Source organism: Neopsephotus bourkii, unplaced genomic scaffold, assembly GCF_033783945.1.
Source record: "Neopsephotus bourkii isolate Nb327-2 ecotype Australia unplaced genomic scaffold, CSIRO-AGI_Nbou_v1 NB_335, whole genome shotgun sequence".
Lineage (NCBI taxonomy): Eukaryota > Metazoa > Chordata > Aves > Psittaciformes > Psittacidae > Neopsephotus > Neopsephotus bourkii.
Window position 1 is genome coordinate 1,692,015 of NW_026900841.1, and position 24,958 is coordinate 1,716,972.

Sequence of the window (24,958 nt, forward strand, 5' to 3'; positions counted from 1 at the left end):
CAGGGACACCTTCCACTAGAGCAGGTTGCTCCAAGCTCCTGTGTCCAACCTGGCCTTGAACACTGCCAGGGATGGGGCAGCCACAGCTTCTCTGGGCACCCTGTGCCAGCGCCTCAGCACCCTCACAGGGAAGAGCTTCTGCCTTATCTCCAACCTGAACTCGCCCTGTTTCAGTTTGAACCCATCACCCCTTGTCCTATGGCTGCAGTCCCTGAGGAAGAGTCCCTCTCCAGCATCCATCCAGCCCGTTCCCAACCCACCTCCCTGTGTTTCCCTCTACCCCGCGCTTGCAGCGGTCACACACGAGATGTGATGCGAAAAGGCGGGGCCTGGCGGAGGCGAGGCCAAGCAGGAAGGGACGGGGCGTTGCGGGCGCCATGGAGGGCCGCGGCATGCGGCGGGTGGTGGCGGTGGGCGCGGGGCTGGCGGGGCTGGGCGCGGTGCAGCGGCTCCGCGGGACCGGCTCCGGCTCCGTGCGGCTGCTGGAGGCGGCGTCCCGCGCCGGCGGCCGTGTCTGCACCCGCCCCTTCGGTACGGAGGTGCCCCGGGGGCGGCCGCGGCTCCGGAACTGCCCCGGGGGTAGCACCGGGGATGGGGGAGCTGCACCGCGACCGCCGCTGTGGAGCCGGTTCCTGAGTGGGGGGACACGGGGCGCGGGTGTCTGTTCCTGTGGGTGCAGTGCGAGCACACTGGAGAGAGTGACGGGTGGTACAGGGGGGCTGGGCAGGGTCCGCTGACTCCAGCTGGTTCTGCGAGTCCTGCCCTGGGGTGATACCCTCCTCCTCCGCAGCGTCAGGGCTGGCAGAGATGGGGGCGCACTGGATCCACGGCCCCTCGCCAGGGAACCCCGTCTTCTGCCTCGCCACCCGCTATGGGCTGCTGGGCCCGGATGCTGCCCGGGAGGAGAACCAGCGGGCAGAGGCAGGGGGTCACCCCCCGCTGCCCTCCATCACTTACGGCAGCTCAGGGAGGGCGCTGAGCCCGCAGGCGGTGAGTGAAGCCCATGACCTCTTTGACACCCTCCTGGCCTCTGCCCGTAATTTTCGGGGTGCTGAGGAGCCACCAGCACCCAGTGTGGGACAGTACGTGCGGGCAGAGATCACTCGCAGGGTCCCTGCTTTGGGCGGGGGCGAGGAGGATGCCCGGCGGCTCCAGCTGGCCATCCTCGCTACATGCCTCAAGCTGGAGTGTTGTATCAGTGGCACCCACAGCATGGACCTGGTGGCGCTAGAGCCCTTTGGGGAGTACATTTCCCTGCCAGGCCTGGACTGCACTTTCCCGGGGTAAGCACAGGGCTCTGGAGAGGGAAATGGAAGAGCATTTTATGGGGCCACCCTATCCCCATCAGCACCTTCTCCTGCAGTGGCTACAGCAGCTTGACCGAGCACATGCTCTCAGCTCTGCCTGAGGGCACGGTGCTGCTCAACAAGGCAGTGAGGACCATCCAGTGGCAAGGGTCCTTCCGTGAGGAAGGGGATAATGCTAGGGATTTCCCCGTCCGTGTGGAGTGTGAAGATGGAGACACCTTCCTTGCTGACCACGTCATTGTCACCGTCCCACTGGGTGAGGACATCAACACCTTTCCTTGCCATGCCTGTCTCCTCAAACCAGTTGGCATGGCTGATGATGGGCAGGCTCCTGGTGGGAGAGGGGAGGATGGAAACGGGCTCTGATCCCACTTCAGAGCCCAGCAAACAGAGCTGCTGGTTCTTCTGCCTAATCATCTGCCTGCAGGTTTCCTCAAGGAACGCCACCAGGACTTCTTCCAGCCTCCCCTGCCTGAACGGAAAGCAGAGGCCATTCACCGCCTAGGTTTTGGCACCAACAACAAGATCTTCCTGGAGTTTGAGCAGCCTTTCTGGGAGCCCCAGCAGCAGCTCATCGAAGTGGTGTGGGAGGATGAGTCTCCCCTCGAGAAGCCCAACACCGACCTGGAGGCCAGCTGGTTCAAGAAGCTCATTGGATTTGTGGTCCTCCAACCACCAGAGCAGTATGTGATGGGAGAACCAGCAACAGGGGTTAGGGCATCTCCTAGACTATGTGACAGAGTGTCTTGGTTTTGTGGGTGGCAGCAGATCTCAACCCCATCTTTCCTCCCCAGGCATGGGCACGTCCTCTGTGGCTTCATCGCAGGGAAGGAGTCAGAGTACATGGAGACACTGAGTGACGCAGAAGTCCTCAGCACCATGACACGCATGCTCCGCACACTTACAGGTAACCACTGCCTCCTCTGCCCTTGTCACCCCATCCCCCTGGATTTCTGGATCCCACTGAGAATCTGCACCCACAGGGAACCCACTCCTGCCCACTCCCAGGAGCGTGCTCCGGTCCCAGTGGCACAGCACTCCCTACACCCGGGGATCCTACAGCTACGTGGCCGTTGGCAGCTCTGGGGATGACATTGACATCCTGGCTCAGCCCCTGCCCGAGGACCCCGAGGACCCCAGGGTAACTGCTTTAGGTTGGGGGATGGCAGTAGCTATGGAAGAAGCAGGATCTCCTGGCTTGGGGCCAGGGTACCCTAGGCCATGAGGAGCACAGGGACATGGCATTCCTCACACTCCACTTGGGAGTCACCAGTGTTCATGTCACCAACCAACCCCCCTCGGCTTTTCCCACCAAGCTCCACGGGTGTGGGGGGAACCCCACTTTCATAAAATCTGGGGACACTTGGCTGCTTCCAAACACTTTCTGGCACCAGGAGGTTGCAGTGATGTGGGGGTCAGTCTCTTTTTCCCAAGTTACAAGGGACAGGACAAGAGGAGACGGCCTCAAGCTGCACCAGGGCAGGTTTAGATGGAGCTGAGGAACAATTCCTTCCCCAGAGGGTGCTCAGGCATTGGAACAGGCTGAACAGGGCAGGGCTGGAGTCACCGTCCCTGCAAGTGTTCACACACTGTGGAGATGAGGCCTCAGTGCCATGGGTTAGTGGTGGCCTGGGCAGTGCTGGGGAACGGTTGAACTTAATCTTAAAGGTCTTTTCCAACCTGGTTGAATCTATGATGCTCACATGGGGTGGGTCAATAAGGAAGGGAAGGTGCCCTATGGCTCATGCACATGGAGGGTGCCGGAGGGCAGGGAGATGAGGCTGGGTTAGGATAACCCCGCTGTGCTGCAGGGGGGCGCAGCAAGCCCCCAGCACTCACTGCCCACCTTGCAGCCCCTGCAGCTCCTTTTCGCCGGCGAGGCCACGCACCGCACCTTCTACTCCACCACCCACGGGGCGCTGCTGTCTGGATGGCGAGAGGCCGAGCGCCTCAACCAGCTCCTTGAGACACCCCCCGGCTCTGAGGTGCAGAAATAAAACCTGTGCTTTGCTGCTCAGCCTCCTTTATTGAGAACCCCGGCGGGCAAACACACGCAGAGAAGCTTCTCCTTCTGTAGGGCATGGCTCCTTGGCTCGGGTCCGGCGGGGACAAGGGTCCGCAGCCTTAGTACCAGTTGGTGCTGGCGATCAGGTAGCGGGTGTCGTCCAGCGGGCACTGCGGCGGGGCTGGCTCCTCAGTGGGCTGAGGGGCTGGCGGAGGCGGCTGCGGCTGGGGGGTGGCTTGAGGACCGGCTCCCGCTGCCGGGGGTACCTCCCCCTCGCTGCGGGGCCCAGTACTGCCCGTGTCGCCGGGGCCTGTCCCCGGTACCGGCCCGCCCGCAGGCCGCTTCTCCGCCATGGCGCTGAGCGGAGCCGGCCGTTAGCAGCTGAAGGGAAGCCCCACCCACCGGCGCGCTCTCGGAGGCGGGGCCATGCGGCTCCTCCCCGCGCGTCGCGCCGGATGTGACGCAGACTGCCATGAGGGGGTGCCCGGTGCTGCTGCGGGCGGCCGCGGAGGGGCCGGGGCTTGGGCGGTTCCGGGAGCGCTTCGATTTCGGCGGCCGCGATGTGGCCTCCTGGTTCCCGGGGCACATGGCCAAAGGTGAGGGGTGCTGGGAGCGGGGAGGGCTGCCACCGCCGCTCCTTCGCTTCCGCCGCCGCTCACCCAGCGCTGTGCCGCAGGCCTGCGGCAGATGCGGAGCTCCCTGCGGCGCGCCGACTGCCTCATCGAGGTGCACGACGCTCGCATATCCTCCAGCACGTCCCGTCCAGCCCCCCCGCCGTGTCCCCGGGCGCAGTGGGAGATGTCTTTCCGGGACATTGTCCCCTGCATCGGTGGGGTCTTCACTGCCCCATGTGCCCCAGCTGCCCCGTGTCCATCCAGTTCACCTCCCAGCCCCATACCCCTCTCCAGCAGCACAACAGCCCCACTCGAGCCCCATCAGCTTACCCCCACCACCAACTAGTCCACCCTGTACCTGCTTCCATGGAATACCCTTCCCTAGCTGCACAGCAGACCCATCAGTTTCCTGCCCTGAGGAACTGGTCCACCCCAGTATATGCTTCTGTGCCATACCCCTCTCCAGCTGTGCAACAGCCCCATCAGCTTCCCCGCGCACAGAGCTTGTCCACCCCAGTACCTGCGTCCGTGCCAGCGCACAGTCACTGTCCTTAACGGTGCTCACATCCCACTGTCGGGCCGTAACCCCATTCTGAAGGAGGTGCTGGGCATTCGCCCACACATCCTGGTGCTGAACAAGATGGACCTGGCTGATCCCAGCCAGCAGCCGGTGAGCACTGGGGCAGGGCTGGCTGGGGGTCCATGGGTCCATGCAGGCAGGTACCAGCAATGCCTCTTCCTGTCACCTTCAGACAGTCTTGGAGCACCTGAAGCAACAGCAATGCTCACACGTTGTCTTTGCTGACTGCAAGCGTGATGTCAATGTCAAGAAGGTAACGAACCAGCAGCTCCATGCCCAGCCCTGCATCTTGCTTCCAGCAGCTGAGGGCCATGCACTGTTTTTCCCAGCCCCATTGAGAGGCCTCAGTGCCCCACTGCGAGGAAGTGAGGCTGGCTGGTTCACAGTGTTCCCTGTCCTCTGCTTGGCCCCTGTTTTGTGCATCCTTCTGGCACGGTGTCCTCCAAGTGAATGGCCAGTGTGGGTGCAGAGCCACAGTTACAGCCCTTCTCTGTGTCTCTCTGCAGATTGTTCCCATGGTTGCCAAGTTGGTGGACAACAGCCCTCGCTACCACAGGGCTGAGGTGAGACTGCCAGTGTGTGCAGGGAGTTAGGGTGGCTGTTGGCAGCTTCTCCAGTTCAAGAACGAAGGCCAAAAGCACCAGCAAAGGCTGGGTTGTTCTGTTTTCATGGCTGCCTGTTGCTCCTGGGGTGGGTGGCCAAGAGCAGGTTGCTCCCTGCCCACATCCACATCACTTCCAGAGCACCGAGTACAGCATCATGGTGATCGGCGTGCCCAACGTGGGCAAGTCCTCACTCATCAACTCCCTGCGGAGGCTGCACCTCAAAAAAGGTATTTCTCCATGGTGCCTGGCCTTGGGAAGGAGTCTCTGATAGGACAGGATGTCACTTGCTTGTCTGACTCTTGCCTCTCCCCAAAGGGAAAGCCACTCCTGTCGGTGGTGACCCTGGTATCACTAAGGCAGTGCTGACCAGAATCCAGGTACTGTCCCTGCTATCTGGGTGGATGCTGGCTTCTGCCTTCTCTTGCTCAAGGCGTGCAGAGCTGATCTCAAAGGGTCTCTCAGGTCCTCTTTCCAGCAAGACCTTAACAAAACTCAACACCTTGCTTGTTAGCCACATGCAAGTCTGTGACATTGCAGTTACCAAACAGTGTGTCTTAACAGCCCTGTCTCCCTCATCCCAGGTCTGCGAGAAGCCCCTCATGTACCTGGTGGATACTCCTGGCGTGTTGGCACCGAATCTGGGCGATGTGGAGACAGGAATGAAGCTGGCACTGTGCGGTGAGGTGGCCGCTGTGGCCTGGGGGACTCCCCAGATGTAGCTGTGTGCCCTCACATGAGGCTGGGCTGAGACTGCTGCTCACAGGGCCAGCACATGCTACCTGGGTGCCCACAGGTGGCATGTAGATGGCAGGAGGGGTGGCCAGGGTTTGGCTAGGGCTGCGGGAGCTGGGGCTTGACCCTCTTTTCCAGGAGCCATCCGTGACCACCTCGTTGGGGAGGACATCATGGCTGACTACCTCCTGTATGCCCTGAACAAGCGGCAGCAGTTCAGGTGAGCCAGTGGGGAAGCTGGAGAGGGCCCTGGGCTGCACTTGCTGCGCTTAGTCCCATGTGGGTGGTGTAGAAGCTGTCCCCAGGGAGCTTGAAGGGCAGAAGCAATACACCCCACCTCCTTTGGCAGGTATGTACAGCGTTACGGACTGGCTGAGGCCTGCGATGACATTGGGCTTGTGCTGAGGCACGTGGCCCTTGCCCAAGGCAGGACGCAGAAGGTGAAGGTATTGACGGGCACAGGTGAGTGCTTAAGGGGGATCTCTGCCTCCTGGATTGCAGGGGATCCTAAGGTGGCTTCAGGCTCCACTGATGGCTCCTTCTGCATCCCCCCATCTCCAGGGAATGTCAACATGATGATGCTCAGCTACCCTGCTGCTGCCTACGAGTTCCTGCGGGATTTCCGGGCTGGACGCCTGGGCAGGGTGACACTGGACTGAGACCTGTCCCATGGGGGAGAGAGGCACCGCCTGCAGCTGCATGGGCTGGAGCCACCTCAGCATGGAGCTTTGGTGTGAGATTAAAGCGGCTCTGCCAGGGCAGCCCCCAGTTTCAGATCTTGGGCTGCTGCAGGGGAGCAGAGGGGCAGAATCCCTGTGATGGGGATGAGGAGCTGCCCCCAGGTGTCCCCATGCTGGACAGTGGTTGCTGTGGGGAAAGGAGGCCTGGTGCTGCTTCCAGCCAGGACAAAAGCTCTGAGGAGCCATTTCCTCACTGTGGTCTTGGCCATCTCTGGGACTTGAATTCCAAAATAAAACCTGCATGGGTAGGGTGCTGGGGCCATCTCAAGGTGCCTGTCCTGAGCCCCTCACCCTGCATCCAGTTATAACTGCTTTCTGCTCAGCTTTATTGCTGCCTCCTCATCCTTCAAACACTGCGAGACCCACGTCTACAGAGGAAGGAGCAGCACTAACGGGGTTGCCCAAGTCAGTGGGGTTTGGCACGGGCTGGAGGGCAAGGAAGTGTAGGGGAGCTTCCATGGGGTCGTGCCCCGCTGGTGCAGCCCTGGGAGCTGCTGGTATCCCGGGGGGTGGGCTCAGCCCCGGGGTGGGGTGGCTGGTCCTCTCGGCATCGGTAGTTGCACCAGACACGGGCCATGTTCCTCCCGAAACCATCAGCGGCGGAGGACGGCAGCCAAGGGACAGAGCCACGACACTGCCCAGCCCGGCGGGGCCCGTCCCGCTGCGGTGGAGGTCCAGGCGCTGGCAGTCCAGTTGCCATCGCGGTACTCGGCGCCTTCACCCACCTCCAGCTGCCCCGCCAGCCGTGCCCGGCGCAGGGCGGCCCCCGCTGCCACCCCGGCCGCCGCTCCCGCCGCCGCCGCACCGGCTACGCGTAGGGACGAGCCGTATCGGGGCACCGCCGCTTTCACCCGGCTGCGGGCGGCCCCCCGCGCTCCGCCACGGGCTGCCCCCCGGGCACCACCGCGCCCGCCCTTACCGGCCACCGTGTCGCAGAAGGCGGCGGCCAGCAGCATCAGCGCCCAGCACGCCGCCGTGCTCCGCCACATCCCGCAGCTCGGCTCGCCTGGGCACACGGGAGAGCGCTGGCCGCTCAGACCCGGCCTCACGCGTGAGCCCGGCACGCAGCAGCACCCCCTTCCCCTCCCCTCCCCTCCCGGTGCGGGCGACGCGTTCTCCCGCGCATGCTTGCACACGCAGACACGCACACGCATCTCCTCGCAGCAGCAGAGCCGCCGCGCACGGCCGCGGGGCGCAGGCACGCACACACACACGCACCCCACTCCACCGGGCACGGCGTATGCTGCCCCCGCTGCGGGGCTCACCGTGCCTGGGGCAGCTGCTCGCTCTCGTACCTGCCCCCCTCCCCATGCACTGGGCCCCGTGTTTGCGTGGAACGTGTCGGGGGAGCGGGAGCGGCGCCTCTAAGGCCACCCCCCGGGGCAGCACTGCCGTCCCGCAGCGCTGCGGGAGCAGCTCGGGAAAGCCCCTCCCGGTAAACGCGCCGAGGGTCCTCGGCCAATAAGGATGGGTCGTTGCGGGGCGGGTCAACCCCAGCCAATAGGAGCAGGGGCGGGGCGGGGCGAGCTGCACCGCTCTCCGCCATGGCCGCGGCCGTACGCGCGCTCCTTCGACCCGCCGTCGCCGCGCGCCGCCGCGCGTTCCTCCCTCCGCCGCCCCGCCCCTTCCTCGGGGCTCGGGGCTGCAGCGCCGGTGAGCGGGAATGGGGGGCGGGGAACCGGAGCGGAGGTCACGGGGAGGGGCCTCAACACCGGTCACGGGCCCCGGGTCCTGGCACCATGTACGGGGCTGTGGCGCCGCGTGATAGCGTCTGTGCACCGTGCGTGACCCCATCCCGTGCGTGTGCCCGGCACCGTGTGTGAGCCATGCACTGGATCCCAGCACCGCGCATCGGGCAGGCACCGGAAGGTGGTCACCGGGGTGCACCGGCTCGGGTCCGGCGTGAGTGCACCAGGAGCCCCCCAGGAGCCCCGTTCACCCATCCCAGGGGGTGACATCCCAACGGGCTGCCGGTGACCGCCGCCGTGTGCCCACCGCTCTGAAGGTCACCTTAAAGCAGCACGGAGCCGTGGCTGACCGGAGGGCAGGCGGGGGCGGGGGCGATCTCTCCCGGTTGTAACTGGGCGGTGCTGGCGGGCAGGAGCTGCGTTCCAGTACCTGGCGGTGCAGAAGACGGGGGCACGGCAGAGCGTGGGCCTGATCCAGCTGAACCGGCCGAAGGCGCTCAATGCCCTGTGTGAGGGGCTGATGGAGGAGCTGGGGCGTGCGCTGCAGACCCTGCAGAACGACCCGCAAGTGGGGGCCATCGTCATCACTGGCAGCGAAAAAGCCTTCGCAGGTAGGTCAGGATGCGCCCCCGACCCCAGGCTTTGGAGGGGGGGTGGGAAGAGGTATCCCACCTCAATTCCCTTTGCAGCTGGTGCAGACATCAAGGAGATGCAGAATAAAACCTTCCAGGAGTGCTACAGCAGCAGCTTTCTCATGAGCTGGGGCAAAGTCTCTACCATCCGCAAGCCCATCATCGCTGCTGTCAATGGCTACGCCGTGAGTCCCCCCCAGCTTCTTTATGCCTGAATTCTCAGACCTTTACCCCTCTTACCCCCCCTTCCTTTCTTCCCTGTCCCAGCTGGGTGGTGGGTGCGAGCTGGCCATGATGTGCGACATCATCTATGCTGGGGAGAAAGCACAGTTTGGACAACCTGAAATCCTGCTGGGAACCATCCCAGGTGAGCACAGGGGTTCTGCCAAGGGGGTCCATTCCTGCTGGAGCAGGGACAACAGGAACACCCGGGTGTCCTTCTCTGGGCTTTTCCCTTCCCCAAATGGTTCCAGGTGCTGGAGGGACACAGAGGTTGACCAGAGCAGTGGGGAAGTCACTGGCTATGGAGATGGTGCTCACTGGGGACCGGATTTCTGCACAAGAGGCAAAGGAAGCAGGTAGGGCTGCATGCCAGTCCCAGCACTGGGGTGGGACAGCAGGGAACTGTCCCAACACCTCCCACTGTCCATCCTAGGTCTGGTCAGCAAAATCTTCCCCGTGGAGAAGCTCGTGGATGCGGCTGTTGCCTGTGCTGAGAAGATCGCCAGCAACTCCAAGCTGGTGACTGCCATGGCAAAGGAGTCGGTCAACAGTGGTAGGGGATGGGGGCCAGTGGAAACGCTGTGGGGCTGCTGCAGGCCATGGGGTCTCCCCAACTTCTCTTTTGCTTTCAGCCTTTGAGACAACGCTGGCAGAGGGGCTGAGGACGGAGAAGCGGCTTTTTTACGCCACCTTTGCCACTGTGAGTAGGGGTTTGTCCTCAGTGTGGTGGGGACAGCAGGGTGGGCACAGCCTCCCCTGAGCCCATCCCTCTGCTCCTCACAGGCTGACCGCAAGGAGGGGATGTCAGCCTTTGTGGAGAAGCGCAAAGCAAACTTCACCGACAGCTGAGCCCAGGGGGTGCCAGTCACCTGCAGCACATCAGCCCCACGCATCGGCCCACGGAGGGGTCTGAGACCCGGTGGCAAGGGACAAGTGCCTCAAGTGAGACAACCAGCAGCGGGAAGCAATTTGCCATCACTATTAAAGGATTTTCCCGGCTCTGCAGGAAGATGGAAGATTCTTGCTGTGGGGTCTCCGCTGAGCTGGGATATGTGTGGGTTCACTGAGACCCCATCATCATGCTGCTCCCCACTGCTCGGCAAGAGCAGCCACATGGAGAACATGTCCATGTGTGCCCTAGGAAGGGGACAGCCTGTGGCACCTTCTTGGGTGCAGTGCTGATGTGTCGAGTTTGCCTGGCCTTGGCCTCAGCTTGTTTCACTGAGGCTACAGTGATGGTCAGAATCACCCACCCTGAGGCATCGTCCTCACCCTCCTCGGGGTCTCTTTTAGTGAGCCCAAGGATGGCATCTCCCACATTTGGGGGCCTTGCACTTGGCAATAGGATTCTGAAAGCAATGAGGAGCACACCAGGACATGGAGGGGAAATTACTGAATCCCAGACTGATTTGGGTTGGAAAGGATGTTAAAGCTCATCCAGTTCCACAGGCAAGGACACCTTCCACTAGAGCAGGTTGCTCCAAGCCCCTGTGTCCAACCTGGCCTTGAACACTGCCAGGGATGGGGCAGCCACAGCTTCTATGGGCACCCTGTGCCAGCGCCTCAGCACCCTCACAGGGAAGAGCTTCTGCCTTTATATCCAACCTCAACTTCCCCTGTTTCAGTCTGAACCCATCACCCCTTGTCCTATCACTGCAGTCCCTGATGAAGAGTCCCTCTCCAGAATCCTTGTAGCTCCCTTCAGATACTGGAATCTGCTCTGAGGTCTTCACACAGCTTCTTCATGCTGAACAATCCCAGTTTTCTCAGCCTGGCTTCATATGGGAGGTGCTTTAATTGGGTTTAGCGGGGGGGCTCAAGGGTGGGTGGGGAGGGATGAGGACCAGGGATGCTCCCACCCCTCATTGTGCACCTGGGGTCTGTCTCCACTGCTCAGTGGTGGTGGAGGTGATCATGGTCCTCCTCGGGGCCATTCTGCACCTGCAGGGACAGCATCAGTGGTGGCCCATAGGCATCGGGCTTTCCAGCATCATCCCGGGAGTGGTGGAGGTGGTCAAGGTCCTGCTCTGGTCCTGCCTGGGCTTGGCGGGCAACCCAGCGAGCCCAGGCGCTGCCGGAGACAACCTTTGAGCCTGGTTCCACGTCTCTGGAGATCTCAGCCTCCTCTGGTGGCTCCACAGCACGAACTCCCAGGATGCTGGAAGAGGGGAGCAAATTCAGTGAGGGAAGGTCCCAGTGCGGCAGGTTCACTAAACATTCCCATCTCCCAGGGCCATCCCACCCCATCAGGGTGCAGGGACCATGGTGAGAGAAACCCCATCCCCAGGAGGCTGCAATTAGGATCTTGGGGAGCGAAGAGGCTTGTTTGACTGCTGAGGTGTTGCTTTGTTTTTGTTCCCAAGCCAGATGTGGGCGCCTCTTACATTTCCTTGGCCACATCCTCCTCTGTAGACAGGTCTTTCATCCTGGGGTTGCCCAGAGCCTGTGGGGAGAAAAGAGGTGCCAGGGGGTGACACAGAGCACAGAGGACTCCCTCTGCCTGCTAATGCCCAGGGCAGGCAGAGGATGGATGGATGGATGGATGGATGGATGGATGGGGCTCACCTGGGTGCCGCTGGAGGCAGGCAGAAGGGCAGCACTCAGCAGGACGGTGATGCTGCAGAACCACAGGACCCTCGTGCTGCAGAGAGATGGGGGAACCCTGTTGGCAGGAGCTGTGTTGGCTGGGGCCTTCCTGCACCCACAGCTCCTGCTGCGCCCACCTGTGCTCAGTGTCTGCCTGTATCCCACACCCTCAGCTCCTGCTGCACCCTCCTGTGCCCAGTGTCTTCCTGTATCCTGCTGCCCTGAGCCATCCCATAGGGACTCACCTCTTCATGGCTGTTCCTGAGCTCCCTGGCCCTCAGTCGCTCTTTGACCGCAGTTTTGCTGCTGTGGCCACTCCCAGGGTGGGGCCAGTTCATGACGCTGGTGCTACTGGGGGCAAGGGGAGCACTGGGATAACCTGCCCTCGTGCACCCAGGCGCAGCAACCCTTCTGCCGTGGGGCTTAGCCATCCAGATTGGCAGATCCCCGAGTGCTGACTGACCAGGTCATTTGCTAAACACGTATCCCAATGTTTGGTAGTCCCACCACCCATTGCTCGCAGTGTAGTTCTGCAAATACATTGTACCATTTGATTTTCCCTGAGGCTGGTGCATGATATGGGATAGTATTCCAGGCGGTGGAAGGTCCTTTCCCACCCAAAGCCACCTGAGGGTTTGGCAGGTCCAAACTGCTAAGTCCAAACCTAAATAGAAGCCATTAAGTAACATAAAGATCTTTGGTGTGGGAGTGCCCTGACAAGCACTATATGGCACGTCCATAGCCGACCTCCGAGCTTTGGTTCGAGCACTGAGTAAGGCTTAATTCACCAGGGAGAGATCAACCAAGAGGAAATAAATCAATGAACTACAAACCCATGCCCTCAGCCCCAGAACAGGAGGGATTTATTTGACTCTGCAAATATCCATCACCGTGAGAGGGCTTCAGCCCAAGCTTGGAGCTGAACCTGCCGCCCCATCGCTGTTCAATCTCAGAGGGCAAAGTTCTGATGAGCTGGAAAACCTTGTGCTTGTCTATAGGTCAAGGTCAGGTTGGATGGGCTCTCACACCTCGTCTAGTATAAGGTGACTCTGCCCCTGGCAGGGGGGTTGGACTGGACGGTTTTGTAAGATCCCTTCCCACTCAAAGCACCCTATGAGCTAAGGCTGCCTGGAGTCCATCTTCCTCCCTCCTGCCACCTGCTGCTTGTAAGAGCCTGGTTGTGCTTTGAGAAGCCTTATTCCTGGAGGGCAGCCAGGCTCTGGGAATGTCAGCTCTGAGGAGACTTCCAGCTGGTCCCTGCTTGCAGAGTGTATTTAGTCCCGGGTCATTTATGGAGAGGTCAGAAACACGGCTGTTTGCTTTGCTGTCAAATATGGGGATGCACATGCCCATGCTCTGGAAGAAGCTGGTGACCCAGAACAGTTACTGAGTCAGGAGCCCTGAGGCTGTAATTACAGTATTAATCTTTTACTTAACCTCTGGGCCTGGAGTCTAGGAAAAGGGAAGAAAGGAACTTCCAGGTGGAAATTCAGGACCTAAACACATAAGGGGAAGTGGACTGGGCTGCTGCTGCTTGATCTTTGTACCACCACAGGCCAAAGCATGCAGGCATTTCCTGTGACATGATGCCTGCTTCCAATCTCGTTATTCCAGCATGGGGAAAGACGCCTCATTAAGGGCTTGCAGTGTTGGAAGGTGATTTTTGGTCATTGCTGGTCACTGCTGATAGACGTTCCTGTGCAGACATGTGGCAGCAGCATCAGGGTGGTGGCCACAAAGGTGGTGACAGAGCCTGGTCTTCCCTGTCCTGCACCATGGACTGTCTCTGGGGGACCAGCAGCAGGAGGAGGTGAAGCTGGACCTCCTGGACAGAGGGTTTGCCTGCCAAAGACAGCTCTCTCTGGAGGCTGAGGAAGAAGGATTAGGGCCAGACAAGCTGGCTGAGTTTTAAACACAGCAAAGCATTCTAAAACTGACAGGGAAATCTCTGCAAGCATCATTCCCTGCTCCTATTTGCAAGGATTTTGCAAAGCCCTTTTTATCCTTTGTTCCACCCAGAGAGGGGGGAGGGAAAAGAGCAATCACAGATCCTAAGCTTCTTGGATAAACATCATTCCTGCAATCTCCTGGGTTTTTCCCCCTCCTTTATGGGCCATTTTAAAAGTGATACAGGACCAGAGACCCGGCTCTGTGTTTCCAATCAACCTTTTCCTCTGTCAGGATGAGATTAAAAAGGAAGGGAAAGACAAGAGGGGAAAATAACCTCCATCTCAACCTGATTGTGGGGGTATCTGGAGCAAAGGGAGGTTCATTCTTCACATCTGACTCTGCCTGGGCTTCAAGACAGCATTTAAATTCTCTACAAAGTTATTTTGTAAAAACTTCTTTATTTATTCACCTCGTTGGAAGCCACTTCCATGTCAACTCCCTGTGGAAGAGAGCTGCAGGGCACCAGAATGCTTCTCCCGGCCTAAGCAAACCTTTCATACGGGTTCCAGAGAAAGTGTTAGGGAGCGGAGCAGCCTTCAGTGAGATGCAGGTCAAAATTAAGGACCAATGTCTTTTTTTCCCCCCCATTTTCTTTTTGTCAGTGGCCACAGCTCCTGTAGAGTCATCAGGTTTTGTCTTGGAATTCCCTGAATCCATTTCTTCCCCCAAAAGGAAAGAATCAAGATGATAACCCTGTGTAGGCTCAGCTGCAGCAACCCATTTCCTCTCACCTCCATGCCGCTGCAAGTCCACCAGCACTGTCTGCTGCAGTCTGAGGCTCTGTGTGAGCTCAACCTGCCCCACGTCTCAAGGGCTGTGCTTGCTGGAGCTTTAAAAGGGAAAAGAGAAGAAAATGAAAGAACAAAACTAAAACAATGAATTGTTGTAATCTCCTTTGCTCTTCCTCTGGATTTTATTTTGCCACCCCCCTGTGCAAGCACAGCTGGCAGGGAAGTGTGACAACCTGCCCCAGGGCTATGGGAGGGAGCTGGGAGGGTGTCCTGCAGGAAGAGGGGGACTGTGTTTTGCTCCATGTTATCTCTGCTGCATTTCTGATAGTGATTCCTTGCAGAGGAAAGCCTATTGGATCCCTGCAGCTGCCTGGAGTTTCAGACCAGCATTTGCGTTTCTGCAAGCTCAGGCAAGATGTGCCCATCTATCTACAGAGCCACTGCTGCCCAGAGCAGTCCTGGCACTGATGAGAGACAAAAACTCACAGAGGCAGGAGAATTTATCTGTAGTTGGATTTCAGAGGGGATCAGGCAAGACAGTGCTGTGCTTCAGGAAGGGTCAGCTCTGAGATGCTGCCAAAGGGAGCTGGTCTGGAGACAAAAAGGGACTGTAGCAAAGCTCCTCTCAATGCGTATCCCAAACTGCTGCTGCACAACCCCTGTTTTCACCCTTCTGCTTTCCCACTAGGGAGTGGGACCCTTGCACACACTGCAAATGACCCCACTCAGTCATGGTGACAATGTCTGCAGGAAGCAGCAGCCAGCCCCTTCTTGTCTTGTACAAACCTGCTGCACTGACCTTCAGACCTTTTTCCTTGGTCCTTTAAATCCTCGGGTAGCACCTTGTCCAAAGCAAATTGTGGATGGGATCCTGGAAAGGGAGGCATGCTGTAATACACATCAACATCCCATTTCTCACAGCATCACTAGGATGCTTTTATGCCTTTTGTAGCAGTTCAAGCTGTCAGGATTGGGAAGAGGAAAGTATTGGAGGAGCAGGACACCTAAGCATAATTCAAAGTGTAATTCAAAAAATGGGCGAAATAGTGGTTTGCTTTCCTGTTTATTTCTCACATTTATGTTCTCCCCTCTCTTAACAACAGGGTGTAAGGTGTTAAAAAATGCAGTATGCCACTGGGCAGCATCAGTGGGGTTTTGTGGAAGCACATGACTGTGAAAAGCAGGAGAGAAGAAACAGCAGTAAAAGCACAGCCTTTCAGGAGCCAACTCTCCTTCTGACCTGCAGCATCACATTAAAGTCAAGGGATGGTTTCTTTAGGGTTTATAAGCTGTTATGCTGGACAAGACAGTGAATCTAAAAATGTCACTGTGGCGGCTGCTTAGTACAGGAGTTTGTCAGGCAAACCATGACACAGAAAAGACCCCACTCCCTCTAGTGTGTGGTGAGCACTTTCAGACTCCATGACTCAGCAGAAAGCTCTGAAGGAGTAAAGCTCACCTCATTTTACACAAGCAGAGCTGACAATAGGAAAAGCAAGAGGGAGCCACTGACAGAAGCAGGTTTCCCTGCATGTCACTCCAGCACAGTCATATTCCAGCAGGGGGTTTGAACTGGATGGTCTTAAGGTTCTTTCCAACCCATTCTGTTCTATGATTCTATGACTTCAGAAGTCAAGCCAGCAATAAGAAATTCAGTTTCAACCTTTTGCTAAGATTTTATGTTTAAAACAAAACCAAAATGCAAATCACCAAACCCAGCAATCTGCTCTGTCTTTGCAAAATCTAAGATTCAGAGTAGGATGTTCACCTTGTCCTGCACCTGCATGGGAGCACAGACAGCTACAGTGAAATGCACCAGCTCAGCCCCAACTCAGCAGGATGGAAAAATGTTAGAAATCACAACAAAACTCGTTGGAGTATTTTAGGACAGAGTTCTTGCCTTCACACCCACAGCATTCTGCTCTAGCCTGGGAAGAGATCACGGGTTGGCAGACTAACAGGACCTTACTGACACAGCTTTCACAGGGTACTCACATTTTGCCCTTCCTTACACTTTCCTCTTTTAAAAATGGCTTTTAAAGCATACATGGAAATCTGACCTCTTTTATCTTCAGCACAGAAATACCCTGACCTGCACTAAGCACTGCAAAATGCAATTAAGATGACTATGGTCTCAGTCCCAGAGGTTTTTTTGCCTGTGGAGGCCAACAGTACAGACCTGGATTTATAGAGGCGTTTCTCTGGCACTGAGGAGAAAGAACTGGCTGCAGTCTCAGGGATCTCCATGGTCTCACTTGGTGCTACTTCCATGGGATCCACTTGGAATTGCTCTGTCTCCACAATCATATCCATCGGCACACTGACATCCTGCTTTGTGGGATTGTTCATGTGCTTGGGGCCACTGCGAAGAGAAAATATTACACCCTTCCTCACTAGTTGTCATTTATTTCTTTGGGGCTTACAGGGTATTTAATGATGAAACAGGTCAAGTCCAATTTGCGTGCACAAACCACCCGGAATAGCCAAAAGGGTTTTGGGGACGGTGTGAGTTTCTACTAAGTATTCAGGGTGGCTTGTGTTATAGCACACAGCTTTGTGTCCAGGTTCTTTTCTTCGGTAACCCATTTAATGTAACCCATTCAACAGGCTTGATTCCCTACAAGAAACATGCACAAAGTGACAGAGAGATGCTGGGATATGCATTTACACTTGAGATGGCACAAAGGGAGCAGAGCTTGGAGCCACCCATGGAGGGAAAGAAGACAGTTTTCAACATTAACATGAAGTAAAACATTGCCACATGCAAGTTTACCCGTTTCATTTCTGAATCTCTGAGAACACAAACATGCTTACTCTGCAAAGGGAGTGCCACAGCAGAGCAGCACATCACCTCTAACAGGTGAAAACTAGTTATGCTACTGCAGTCCTACGGTTACCTTTTCACTTTCTTCGGTCTATCAAACCGAAAGTCAGTAGGATAAAGGTGAACAGTGACCAAGTGATCCTTTCTGTCCTTGCTGCTCTTGAACTTCTCTGTGCAGCCTTCTACCAAGCACTTGTACTGAAAGGCACGGGAACAGGGGAAAAGTAAAAATAAGTGGAAAAGGTCAAAGTGTCAGCTGGGAACAAGGGTATCCTTCTCAAATGGTCATTCTTTGAGGGTGCCAGCCCCCAATGTGCACACCAACCCAGGCACAGCAACTCACCATGTTTTGCTTTTCAGCCATTATCTGGAAGAGTGAGTCATGCCACTCCAAGATGTGGATATCCAGGAGATGCCAAGATGGAAAGGAGCGCTTGCAGAAGGAGCAGACGTTCCTGTGCAGTGTGTTGTAGTGGTGCTCGTAGCCTTCCAGTGTGTCAAAGACCTGGCAGCACCCAGGGATGTGGCAACTGAATTCAGATACTCTGTGGGGAAACCACAGCATCTGTGCCTTAAATTAGAGCCTTAATTTAAGCTGCATATATCCCTCCAGTGACTATATTTGCTTGTGGCATTTTTTGTAAGTAATACTTAAATTAAACACAAGGTGTAATGGAATGAAGACTATAATGGGACTTAGAAATTCTTTATTTGCTGTTACGTCTTAACCATCATATATATTGTCATCCTGTGAATTGGTGCTTCGATTAAGAATAAACCACAAGCAGCAATGTGAGAAACAAGATGTTGGACTTGAAAGTGGATTAGAACTTTGTGCCAAGGCTGTAGGATAACCTCACACAAAGCTTGACTGCCTCAGTTTTATATACAAGAGCAGGTTTTACAGCAAGATGACTACCCCCCAGGCTCAGCCTTCCTGACTGGGGCTGTCTGTACCACATGGCTCTCCCACCATTTTTCACTTGGTGAATAATAACCTGCCACTTGAATCCTCTTGTTTAGCTAGGATCCCCATTTTCAGACATTCTAGATGCCTTTCTGGTTATGGGAACTCTCAGCGAAATGCCATGGCATCCAACAAACATGGTATCTAGACATCCAACAGAGGCAGTATCTAGACAGACAGCTGACTGCAGCACAAAATCCCAGATGGGTTTGGGCTGGAAAGGAACTTAAAAGCTCGTCCAGTTCCAATCCTCTGTCATGGGCAGGGACACCTCACACTATACCATGTCACCCAAGGCTCTGACCAACTTGAACACTGCCAGGGATGGGGCAGCCACAGCTTCTCTGGGCACCCTGTGCCAGCGCCTCAGCACCCTCACAGGGAAGAGCTTCTGCCTAAGAGCTCATCTCAGTCTCCCCTGTTCTGGCACGTTAAAGCCATTCCCCTTGTCCTGTCCTTGCAGGACCTTGTCCAAAGCCTCTCTCCAGCTTTCCTGGAGACCCTTTAGGCACTGGAGCTGCTCTAAGGTCTCCACACAGCTTCTCTTCCCCGGGATGAACAGCCCCAAAAAGGTCAAAGGAAGCTGTGGCTGCCCCATCCCTGGCAGTGTTCAAGGCCAGGTTGGACACAGGGGCTTGGAGCAACCTGCTCTAGTGGAAGGTGTCCCTGCCCATGGCAGGGGTTGGAACTGGAGGAGCTTTAAGGTCTCCTCCAAACCAAACCAGTGTGGGATCTATGACTGTGTCCCCAAAGACCCAGTGTTTGCACTGGTACCCATATGAGCCTGGCACCGGCACAACGCGAGCGGCTGGGGTCCACACCAACAGTGCTGCTCCCCCACGGGAGGCACAAACCAAGCGGCACAGCTGCCGCCATCCCACTTACTTGGGCTTCTCCGCCACCTCGCCGAGGCTGGTGAGGACACCCTGGAGATAGAGGTGCCTGTGAACGTCCCCATCCTGGGAGACGAAAGGAGAGGAGAAGCGATGGTCAGGCCCGCGGAGCCAGCCCTTCTCCACAGAGACAAGAAGGGCTCTGAGGGAGCGCGGCCGCTGCCTTCCAGACCGACCGGGCCCGGGGGCGGGGGGCAGCGGCTCACCTCAAAGAGCGGGTGGTGGGGGCCGAGCCGGAGCCGGCGGGGAGCGAACGTGAAGGGCGGCAGCGGCAGGGCGGGAGCAGGGGACAGCTGCGACGGGGCTGGGGACGGCTGCGGCGCCTCCCGCAGGCGGCGGAGCAGCCCGGGCGGCAGCGACAGCATCAGAGCCTCGGGCCGGGCGGAAGAGGCGCCGGGCGGAAAAGACGCCGGGCGGAAGAGGCGCGGGGCGCGCTTCCGGCCGGCAGTGGCGGGAGGTTCCCGGCGGGCAGGTAGGGTAGGTGCTGTGGTCGTGGTCGTTCCGGTCCCGGTCGTTCCGGTCCCTCCTGGAGCCGCCGCGGGGCCGGGGAAGCCGTGCCCCCCGACCCGGGTAAACTGGTACGGGATGGGCCGGAAGCAGCGGGTCCCACCGCGGCACCCGACTGGGCTCTGCGGCCTGGCTCTGCCGCCGGCAGGGCCCGTGTCTCGGCTACAGCAGGTCACTGGGGGCTGTGTCCGAGCATCCTCCCGGGGATGGGGAGCCCGCTCCGCTCCCGGACATGGGCGGTTTCCTTGGGGCCGGGCAGGGTTTTCTGTGCCTATGGGGCTCCCGCGGTGTCGGCGTCTCCGGGAACCTTTAGCACAAGATGAGGTACCGTTGGGGCCCGCTGAGCAAGGCCTGCGCCCCTGGCCTCGCCTCCGTCGTTATAGGCTTGAGCCCCGGTGCATTCGGCAACCCGAGGGGGAACTGGAGGTTGTTACTGGTGCCGATGCTCGCTGCTGGGGCTGGTGACGTTTGAGGTGCGCTTTGACGTACAGGGTGACGGGAGGGATGGCTTTCGTCAAGATCATGCATCCCACAGCAGGATGCAGAGAGGGACTCTTCATCAGGGACTGTAGCAATAGGAGAAGGGGTGATGGGTTCAAACTGAAACAGGGGAAGTTCAGGTGGGATATAAGGCAGAAGCTCTTCCCTGTGAGGGTGCTGAGGCATTGGCACAGAGTGCCCAGAGAAGTGGTAAATACCCCATCACTGGCAGTGTTCAAGGCCAGGCTTGGCAGAGCTTTGGGTGACATGGTCTAGTGGAAGGTGACCGTACCTGTGGCAGGGGATTGGAACTGGGTGAGCTTTAAGGTCCTTTCCAGCCCAAACCAATCTATGGTTCTATGAGGGGTTCATGGGCTGGGGGTTTGGGCTGGGATTATGGTGACCGCTCATGGGCACTTTGACAGGCTGAAGAAGGGAGCTCACAAAAACCGTAAGGAATTGGAAATAATGCAAAAGCTGAGTATTTGGGAACACAGTCATAGATCCCAGACTGGTTTGTGTTGGAAGGGACTTTAAAGCTCATCCAGCTCCAACCCCCTGCCATGGGCAGGGACACCTTCCATTAGAGCAGGGTGCTCCAAGCCGTGTCCAGCCTGGTCTTGAAGGAGCACACCTGCAAGAAGAAAGTGACCTGAAGGTCCTGGAGGCTGGTTCTCACTGCTGTTAGCAAGGACATAGCCAGTACATAAAGGAAAAGGAACACCTTGTTTGTGGCACCACATCCTGAATGCTCCAGTCTGGGCCCTTGTGAGAGACTTACAAAGTGGAGCAAGGCCAGGGAGGCCCTGGCCATGCTGGGTGGGTGCACAGGAGGAGAGGCTGCAGGAGCAGCCAGAGACAAGGAGGTGAAGGGGGATCCAATGGCATCTCCTGCTGCCCAAAGGGATCCTGGAGATGCTGGAGCCAGAGGGGCACAGCAAGAGCCCCAGAGGTCCTGGCCAAGCTGCAGCAGAGGAAACACCAGTTGGAAATTAAGAAAAAGTGTTTCCACGTGAGGATAAGGGCCCCAAGTGGTGTGGGAATCTGGATCTTTAGAGGCATTTAAGCTTGGACTGGAACAAGCCCTTCACAGCATGTAATTTGATGCAGTTTTGGTTGGAGGCTTGCACTGGGCCTTGCAGAGATCTTTTCCAGCCTAAATGATTCAATGATTTTGGCAAATGTTTTTCCATGTGCTTGGTATTCAGCATCTGTACAGGTGTTATGTTAGACTCTGTACTTGCATGGTGCCCCAGTCAGACTCTTAGTTCTGCAGCCAGTATTTCAATAAACATGCAGAAGTTGGTGCTTGTCTATTGACAAAATGTGCAAAAATATAAGTATGGAGAGCCCTAAACATGGAAAAACTGTGTTTGAATCACTTCAGAAGCAGCAGCACGGGCAGGCTGCTGGAGCCAGCAGTTCCAGCTGTGTCTGTGATCTGTCAGTACAGAAACCAGTACTTCTTTATGATGATTCAGTGACTTCTCCACCAGATTGAAAAATCCTCTGCTGGCTCATCTCTGTTATCACTGGGGTTTGTACCAGTATAGTTAAATCAGGCATGATAACAGGTACCTCTCTTTTGTCTGCACAAATTGCAAGCAAAATGTATTTCTTTGTGCCAGTCAGACCTTGTAGCAGGCTCGTAATGTAGTCGGGAAATGTTCAGGGTATATTTTCCTTTGCAGCAGCAAAATAACTTGTCACCTTTGTTTCTGTGTCCCGCGTAGCTCATAGCCTCAAGTGGGAGTATGAGCGAGTTCCGCATTCACCATGATGTCAATGAGTTGCTCAGCCTGCTGCATGTTCATGGAGGGGAAGGAGCTGAAGTCTACATTGATCTTCTGCAGAAGAATCGAACACCGTATGTTACCACGGCTGTCTCTGCACACAGTGTGAAGGTAAGCGTTGGTGCACAGCCAACATGCATTTCAGACCTCACCAGGGTGGCAGTGGGACCCCTGAGGCAGTGTGTTTTCTTTGCAGTCCTTGGTAGAGGTTCCATCAGCTCTGAAAGCACACTCCTCCCTGAAGAGAAATTCAAGATTAAGATTCCTCAGTGTGATTTCAGTCCAGCTGAGAGAGCTGGGCTGGTTCAGCCTGGAGAAAGGGAGACCTTAGAGCAGCTCCCAGTGCCTAAAGGGGCTACAGGAAACCTGAAGAGGGGCTTTGGACAAGGGCCTGTAGGGACAGGACAAAGAGAATGGCTTTAACCTGCCAGAACAGGGGAGACTGAGATGAGCTTAGGCAGAAGCTCTTCCCTGTGAGGGTGCTGAGGCGCTGGCACAGGGTGCCCAGAGAAGATATGGCTGCCCCATCCCTGGCAGTGTTCAAGGCCAGGGTGGACACAGGGGCTTGGAGCAACCTGCTCTAGTGGAAGGTGTCCCTGCCTGTGGCACAGGGCTGGAACTGGATGAGCTTTAAGTTCCCTTCTAACCCAACCCAGTCAGTGATTCTATGCTAATTCTATGATTTCTCTTGGTCTGTGGTATGAACTACATTTTCCTTACTGTACTTTCCTCTGAGATAACTTGACTTCTGTGTTTGTGGAGCTGGACCCATGTTGGGGAGTGGTAATGGCCGTGCCAAGTTTTTTGAAGAATAATGGTGAAATCATGTTGGCAAGGGTATAAAAAGAAGGAATCTGATCTGGAATCTCAATTTGGGGTATAAAGTAGAAAGATTATATCAGGAAAAAGGTAAAATCCTTGCATATTGGAGGGATGGGTGGAAGAAGATAAGGAGTGTTAGAACTGAGATGGGAGGGAAGTTTAAAGAAGGAGCTTATTTGTGCGTATGGTGGCTGTTTCAAAATTTAGAGGGGTTGTCCTTTGGAGGAGTCAAATGATTGGGAAAGAGTAACTGTATGAAACATGCTGATATAAGCAATACCTGACTTTTCTTCTGAATATCCCAAAGTACTGGGGATTGAAGCCTGACATTCTCATGGCCAGGTATGCTTCTGTGGCCATAATAGTGCTTTTCAATGTTGTTTTTAAAAGCAATCCATCAATCAAGCTCCGAGTTGCTAATTTTGTCTGGAAGTTGATCTCTTTGTAGCCTGAACTCTCTGTTTTCTCTAATTCCAGTCTTGTGCATCATTTACAGTGACAGTTCATAGACTTGTAGAAAGATTGAAGTAGGAGGCACAGCCAGAGACCTGCAGTCCAACCCCTTATTCCCAGCAGGGCCAGCATCACAGCTACAGCAGACTGCTTAGCTGCATTTTGAAGATCTCTAGGAGACTCCTCCATCTCTGGCCATGTCCCAGCATCACCACTCTCTCCAGAAAGGACTCTCCCTAGGGTCAGCTGGGATTTTCTGTGTCACAGCTTGTGGCAGTGCCTGTGGTGCTTTTGCTGTGCCCCTTAGAGCAGGGTCTGTAACCCTTTTGGGCAACAGGCAGTACACCCCACTATCTCTGGCTCTGCACTGAGCTCAGTCTGGTTGATGTCTCTCTTGCTAGGGGGGCCTCCAAAGTGGATCCAGTGGCTTCATCAACACCAAATTCCTTAATAAACCTGCTGATACAAAATTATATTGCTTCAGACTGAGCATGTGCAAAGTGAGCCCTGCTGCAGTTCTTGTGCCTACCTTCATTGTTTCTCTTCTGGAGTTCCTTCTCTATCACCTGAAGTCCCAGGACTCCCACTCTCGTCCAGCATAACCATTAGCAGAAGACCAGTGCTGCAGCATTCAGTCCAAAACCCATTCCCTGGAGTACTTTGGAGGCAACCCCAGCCTGCATCTCATTGTCTTCCTCCTTGCACAATGTTTCTGTCTTGAATGCTGAGCTAATAATGCACATTAAACATTTATTACTTATATGGTGTTTTACAGGTAAAAATAGCAGAGTTCTCTCGAACTCCTGAGGATTTTTTAAAGAAGTATGATGAGCTGAAATCTAAAAATACAAGACATCTCGATTCTTTAGTTTATCTACTGTCAAAACTCACAGAAGACAAAGAGGTTTGTTTCTCCTTTAGAGCTGGATCTATTACAAGTATCCAACAGTATCAACAGTGCAGTGGTTTTAAGTACAGCATGCTTTCTAATGATAATGTTCAGCGTAGAAATCGATAGATAACCAGTTCTAAGTCTACTGAATTGTTAAAGCACTACTGACAGTTGCACTATTCTTGGTATAAACCACTGAGACTTGGAAAACTGGGACAGAAAGAGCTGTGGTCTGATATAGCACAGCCATCTTATGGTCATACGTTTTTTGCTTTAGTGTGTGCGGACCAGCATTCACCAGATCTTTTATTTCTTCATGTATGTACAGACACTCCAGTATTTGCAACAGAATGCTAAAGAAAGGGCAGAACTTGCAGCAAATGCAGCAACCAGTGGCAGCACAAATTTTGCCATCCCCTCATCTACTTCCAAGATATCTCTGCAGGAACTTGAGGAGCTACGCAAGCAGCTGGGCAATGTCACAGCCAACTCCAGTGTACAGCAGGTACTGTCTCTTCCCAAGCCTTCAGCACAAAATCTTTCCTTTCTGCTCGTACGTATAGCTGTGCTTTTCACTTTTATCATCTAGTGGAATTACAGATGTTGCTATCTGTGCATATAACCTAAATTATCTCTCAAAATTTATTAGCCAGCTTATATTAAATCTTTGAGCTGTTCTTAATAAAAGTGGCTTTATTCTATGTAAGTCAGTTAAGTCAAGGCCACAAGAGTTGTAACTGTTGGCTGTTAATGTAATTTCATTTTCCCATTTCAAACAACTACTTTAAGCTGTGCTGATGTTTCATTTTCTGCCTGTGGCGATGCTTGATCAGGAGCACTGTGAGGTGAGGCACTGGCACAGGGTGCCCAGAGAAGCTGTGGCTGCCCCATCCCTGGCAGTGTTCAAGGCCAGGTTGGACACAGGGGCTTGGAGC

At 55.8% G+C, this 24,958-nt stretch overlaps 7 protein-coding genes across 11 annotated transcripts in view; 4 read left to right on the forward strand and 3 right to left on the reverse strand.

Annotated features, from left to right (window-relative positions):
* The first annotated feature begins 374 nt into the window (after window positions 1–374).
* On the forward strand, window positions 375–3,318 carry PAOX (polyamine oxidase). 2 transcript variants are annotated; one of them, XM_061348082.1, is made up of 7 exons: window positions 375–531; window positions 791–1,283; window positions 1,349–1,563; window positions 1,735–1,990; window positions 2,102–2,214; window positions 2,291–2,448; window positions 3,161–3,318. In XM_061348082.1, exons 1-7 carry the CDS (start codon window positions 378–380, stop codon window positions 3,302–3,304), a joined length of 1,533 nt encoding a protein of 510 aa, XP_061204066.1. In that variant the 5' UTR covers window positions 375–377; the 3' UTR covers window positions 3,305–3,318. The 2 variants fall into 2 exon arrangements, with proteins under 2 accessions (XP_061204066.1, XP_061204068.1); XM_061348084.1 differs by having other exon boundaries at window positions 1,364–1,563.
* A 398-nt stretch (window positions 3,319–3,716) lies between these two features.
* Window positions 3,717–6,891, forward strand: MTG1 (mitochondrial ribosome associated GTPase 1). Of its 3 annotated transcripts, XM_061348087.1 has the most exons (11): window positions 3,717–3,908; window positions 3,989–4,053; window positions 4,492–4,596; window positions 4,679–4,759; window positions 5,013–5,069; window positions 5,248–5,338; window positions 5,427–5,488; window positions 5,693–5,789; window positions 5,982–6,063; window positions 6,193–6,305; window positions 6,405–6,891. In XM_061348087.1, exons 1-11 carry the CDS (start codon window positions 3,785–3,787, stop codon window positions 6,500–6,502), a joined length of 975 nt encoding a protein of 324 aa, XP_061204071.1. In that variant the 5' UTR covers window positions 3,717–3,784; the 3' UTR covers window positions 6,503–6,891. The 3 variants fall into 3 exon arrangements, with proteins under 3 accessions (XP_061204071.1, XP_061204070.1, XP_061204069.1); XM_061348085.1 differs by lacking the exons at window positions 3,717–3,908; window positions 3,989–4,053 and having other exon boundaries at window positions 4,323–4,596; window positions 5,427–5,789; XM_061348086.1 differs by lacking the exons at window positions 3,989–4,053; window positions 4,492–4,596; window positions 4,679–4,759 and having other exon boundaries at window positions 3,756–3,908; window positions 5,427–5,789.
* A 173-nt stretch (window positions 6,892–7,064) lies between these two features.
* SPRN (shadow of prion protein) lies at window positions 7,065–7,624 on the reverse strand. The gene has a single exon (XM_061348088.1). The coding sequence runs from the start codon at window positions 7,570–7,572 to the stop codon at window positions 7,177–7,179; it is 396 nt and encodes a 131-aa protein (XP_061204072.1). The 5' UTR covers window positions 7,573–7,624; the 3' UTR covers window positions 7,065–7,176.
* Window positions 7,625–8,108: 484 nt separating this feature from the next.
* ECHS1 (enoyl-CoA hydratase, short chain 1) lies at window positions 8,109–10,139 on the forward strand. Its single transcript, XM_061348089.1, has 8 exons — window positions 8,109–8,236; window positions 8,685–8,882; window positions 8,961–9,088; window positions 9,171–9,270; window positions 9,377–9,481; window positions 9,559–9,678; window positions 9,758–9,825; window positions 9,909–10,139. Exons 1-8 carry the CDS (start codon window positions 8,128–8,130, stop codon window positions 9,972–9,974), a joined length of 894 nt encoding a protein of 297 aa, XP_061204073.1. The 5' UTR covers window positions 8,109–8,127; the 3' UTR covers window positions 9,975–10,139.
* Window positions 10,140–10,941: 802 nt separating this feature from the next.
* LOC133209440 (uncharacterized) lies at window positions 10,942–14,398 on the reverse strand. The gene is made up of 3 exons (XM_061348138.1): window positions 14,393–14,398; window positions 11,691–11,951; window positions 10,942–11,543 (listed from the first exon to the last, which is right to left on the reverse strand). Exons 1-3 carry the CDS (start codon window positions 14,396–14,398, stop codon window positions 11,019–11,021), a joined length of 792 nt encoding a protein of 263 aa, XP_061204122.1. The 3' UTR covers window positions 10,942–11,018.
* ZNF511 (zinc finger protein 511) lies at window positions 13,119–19,458 on the reverse strand. Of its 2 annotated transcripts, XM_061348116.1 has the most exons (7): window positions 19,283–19,458; window positions 19,069–19,142; window positions 17,560–17,761; window positions 17,290–17,414; window positions 16,572–16,754; window positions 15,179–15,263; window positions 13,119–14,490 (listed from the first exon to the last, which is right to left on the reverse strand). In XM_061348116.1, exons 1-6 carry the CDS (start codon window positions 19,439–19,441, stop codon window positions 15,194–15,196), a joined length of 813 nt encoding a protein of 270 aa, XP_061204100.1. In that variant the 5' UTR covers window positions 19,442–19,458; the 3' UTR covers window positions 13,119–14,490; window positions 15,179–15,193. The 2 variants fall into 2 exon arrangements, with proteins under 2 accessions (XP_061204100.1, XP_061204099.1); XM_061348115.1 differs by having other exon boundaries at window positions 13,119–15,263.
* A 44-nt stretch (window positions 19,459–19,502) lies between these two features.
* TUBGCP2 (tubulin gamma complex component 2) overlaps window positions 19,503–24,958 on the forward strand; it is a 33,224-nt gene continuing 27,768 nt past the window's right edge. Inside the window, exons 1-4 of the mRNA XM_061348090.1 lie at window positions 19,503–19,548; window positions 21,804–21,967; window positions 23,907–24,035; window positions 24,352–24,528. Coding sequence (XP_061204074.1) covers window positions 21,818–21,967; window positions 23,907–24,035; window positions 24,352–24,528 — 456 coding nt within the window. The 5' untranslated portion in view covers window positions 19,503–19,548; window positions 21,804–21,817. The remainder of the gene's footprint in view (window positions 19,549–21,803; window positions 21,968–23,906; window positions 24,036–24,351; window positions 24,529–24,958) is intronic.

Excerpts from the sequence above, each read along its gene's own strand:
- PAOX (XM_061348082.1), top strand. The coding sequence starts at position 378 with ATGGAGGGCCGCGGCATGCGGCGGGTGGTGGCGGTGGGCGCGGGGCTG. Across the intron at positions 1,564-1,734 it reads CATTGTCACCGTCCCACTGG|GTTTCCTCAAGGAACGCCAC; the intron begins GTGAGGACATCA and ends ATCTGCCTGCAG. Across the intron at positions 2,215-2,290 it reads CATGCTCCGCACACTTACAG|GGAACCCACTCCTGCCCACT; the intron begins GTAACCACTGCC and ends CTGCACCCACAG.
- MTG1 (XM_061348085.1), top strand. The coding sequence starts at position 4,366 with ATGCTTCTGTGCCATACCCCTCTCCAGCTGTGCAACAGCCCCATCAGC. Across the intron at positions 5,070-5,247 it reads CTCGCTACCACAGGGCTGAG|AGCACCGAGTACAGCATCAT; the intron begins GTGAGACTGCCA and ends CATCACTTCCAG. Across the intron at positions 6,064-6,192 it reads AACAAGCGGCAGCAGTTCAG|GTATGTACAGCGTTACGGAC; the intron begins GTGAGCCAGTGG and ends CTCCTTTGGCAG.
- SPRN (XM_061348088.1), bottom strand. The coding sequence starts at position 7,572 with ATGTGGCGGAGCACGGCGGCGTGCTGGGCGCTGATGCTGCTGGCCGCC.
- ECHS1 (XM_061348089.1), top strand. The coding sequence starts at position 8,128 with ATGGCCGCGGCCGTACGCGCGCTCCTTCGACCCGCCGTCGCCGCGCGC. Across the intron at positions 9,089-9,170 it reads CTGCTGTCAATGGCTACGCC|CTGGGTGGTGGGTGCGAGCT; the intron begins GTGAGTCCCCCC and ends TCCCTGTCCCAG. Across the intron at positions 9,271-9,376 it reads CCTGCTGGGAACCATCCCAG|GTGCTGGAGGGACACAGAGG; the intron begins GTGAGCACAGGG and ends AAATGGTTCCAG.
- LOC133209440 (XM_061348138.1), bottom strand. Across the intron at positions 11,544-11,690 it reads CTGCCTCCAGCGGCACCCAG|ACCTGTCTACAGAGGAGGAT; the intron begins GTGAGCCCCATC and ends CCAGGATGAAAG.
- ZNF511 (XM_061348116.1), bottom strand. The coding sequence starts at position 19,441 with ATGCTGTCGCTGCCGCCCGGGCTGCTCCGCCGCCTGCGGGAGGCGCCG. Across the intron at positions 19,143-19,282 it reads CCCACCACCCGCTCTTTGAG|GATGGGGACGTTCACAGGCA; the intron begins GTGAGCCGCTGC and ends TTCGTCTCCCAG. Across the intron at positions 15,264-16,571 it reads AAACGCCTCTATAAATCCAG|GATCCCATCCACAATTTGCT; the intron begins GTCTGTACTGTT and ends CTCCCTTTCCAG.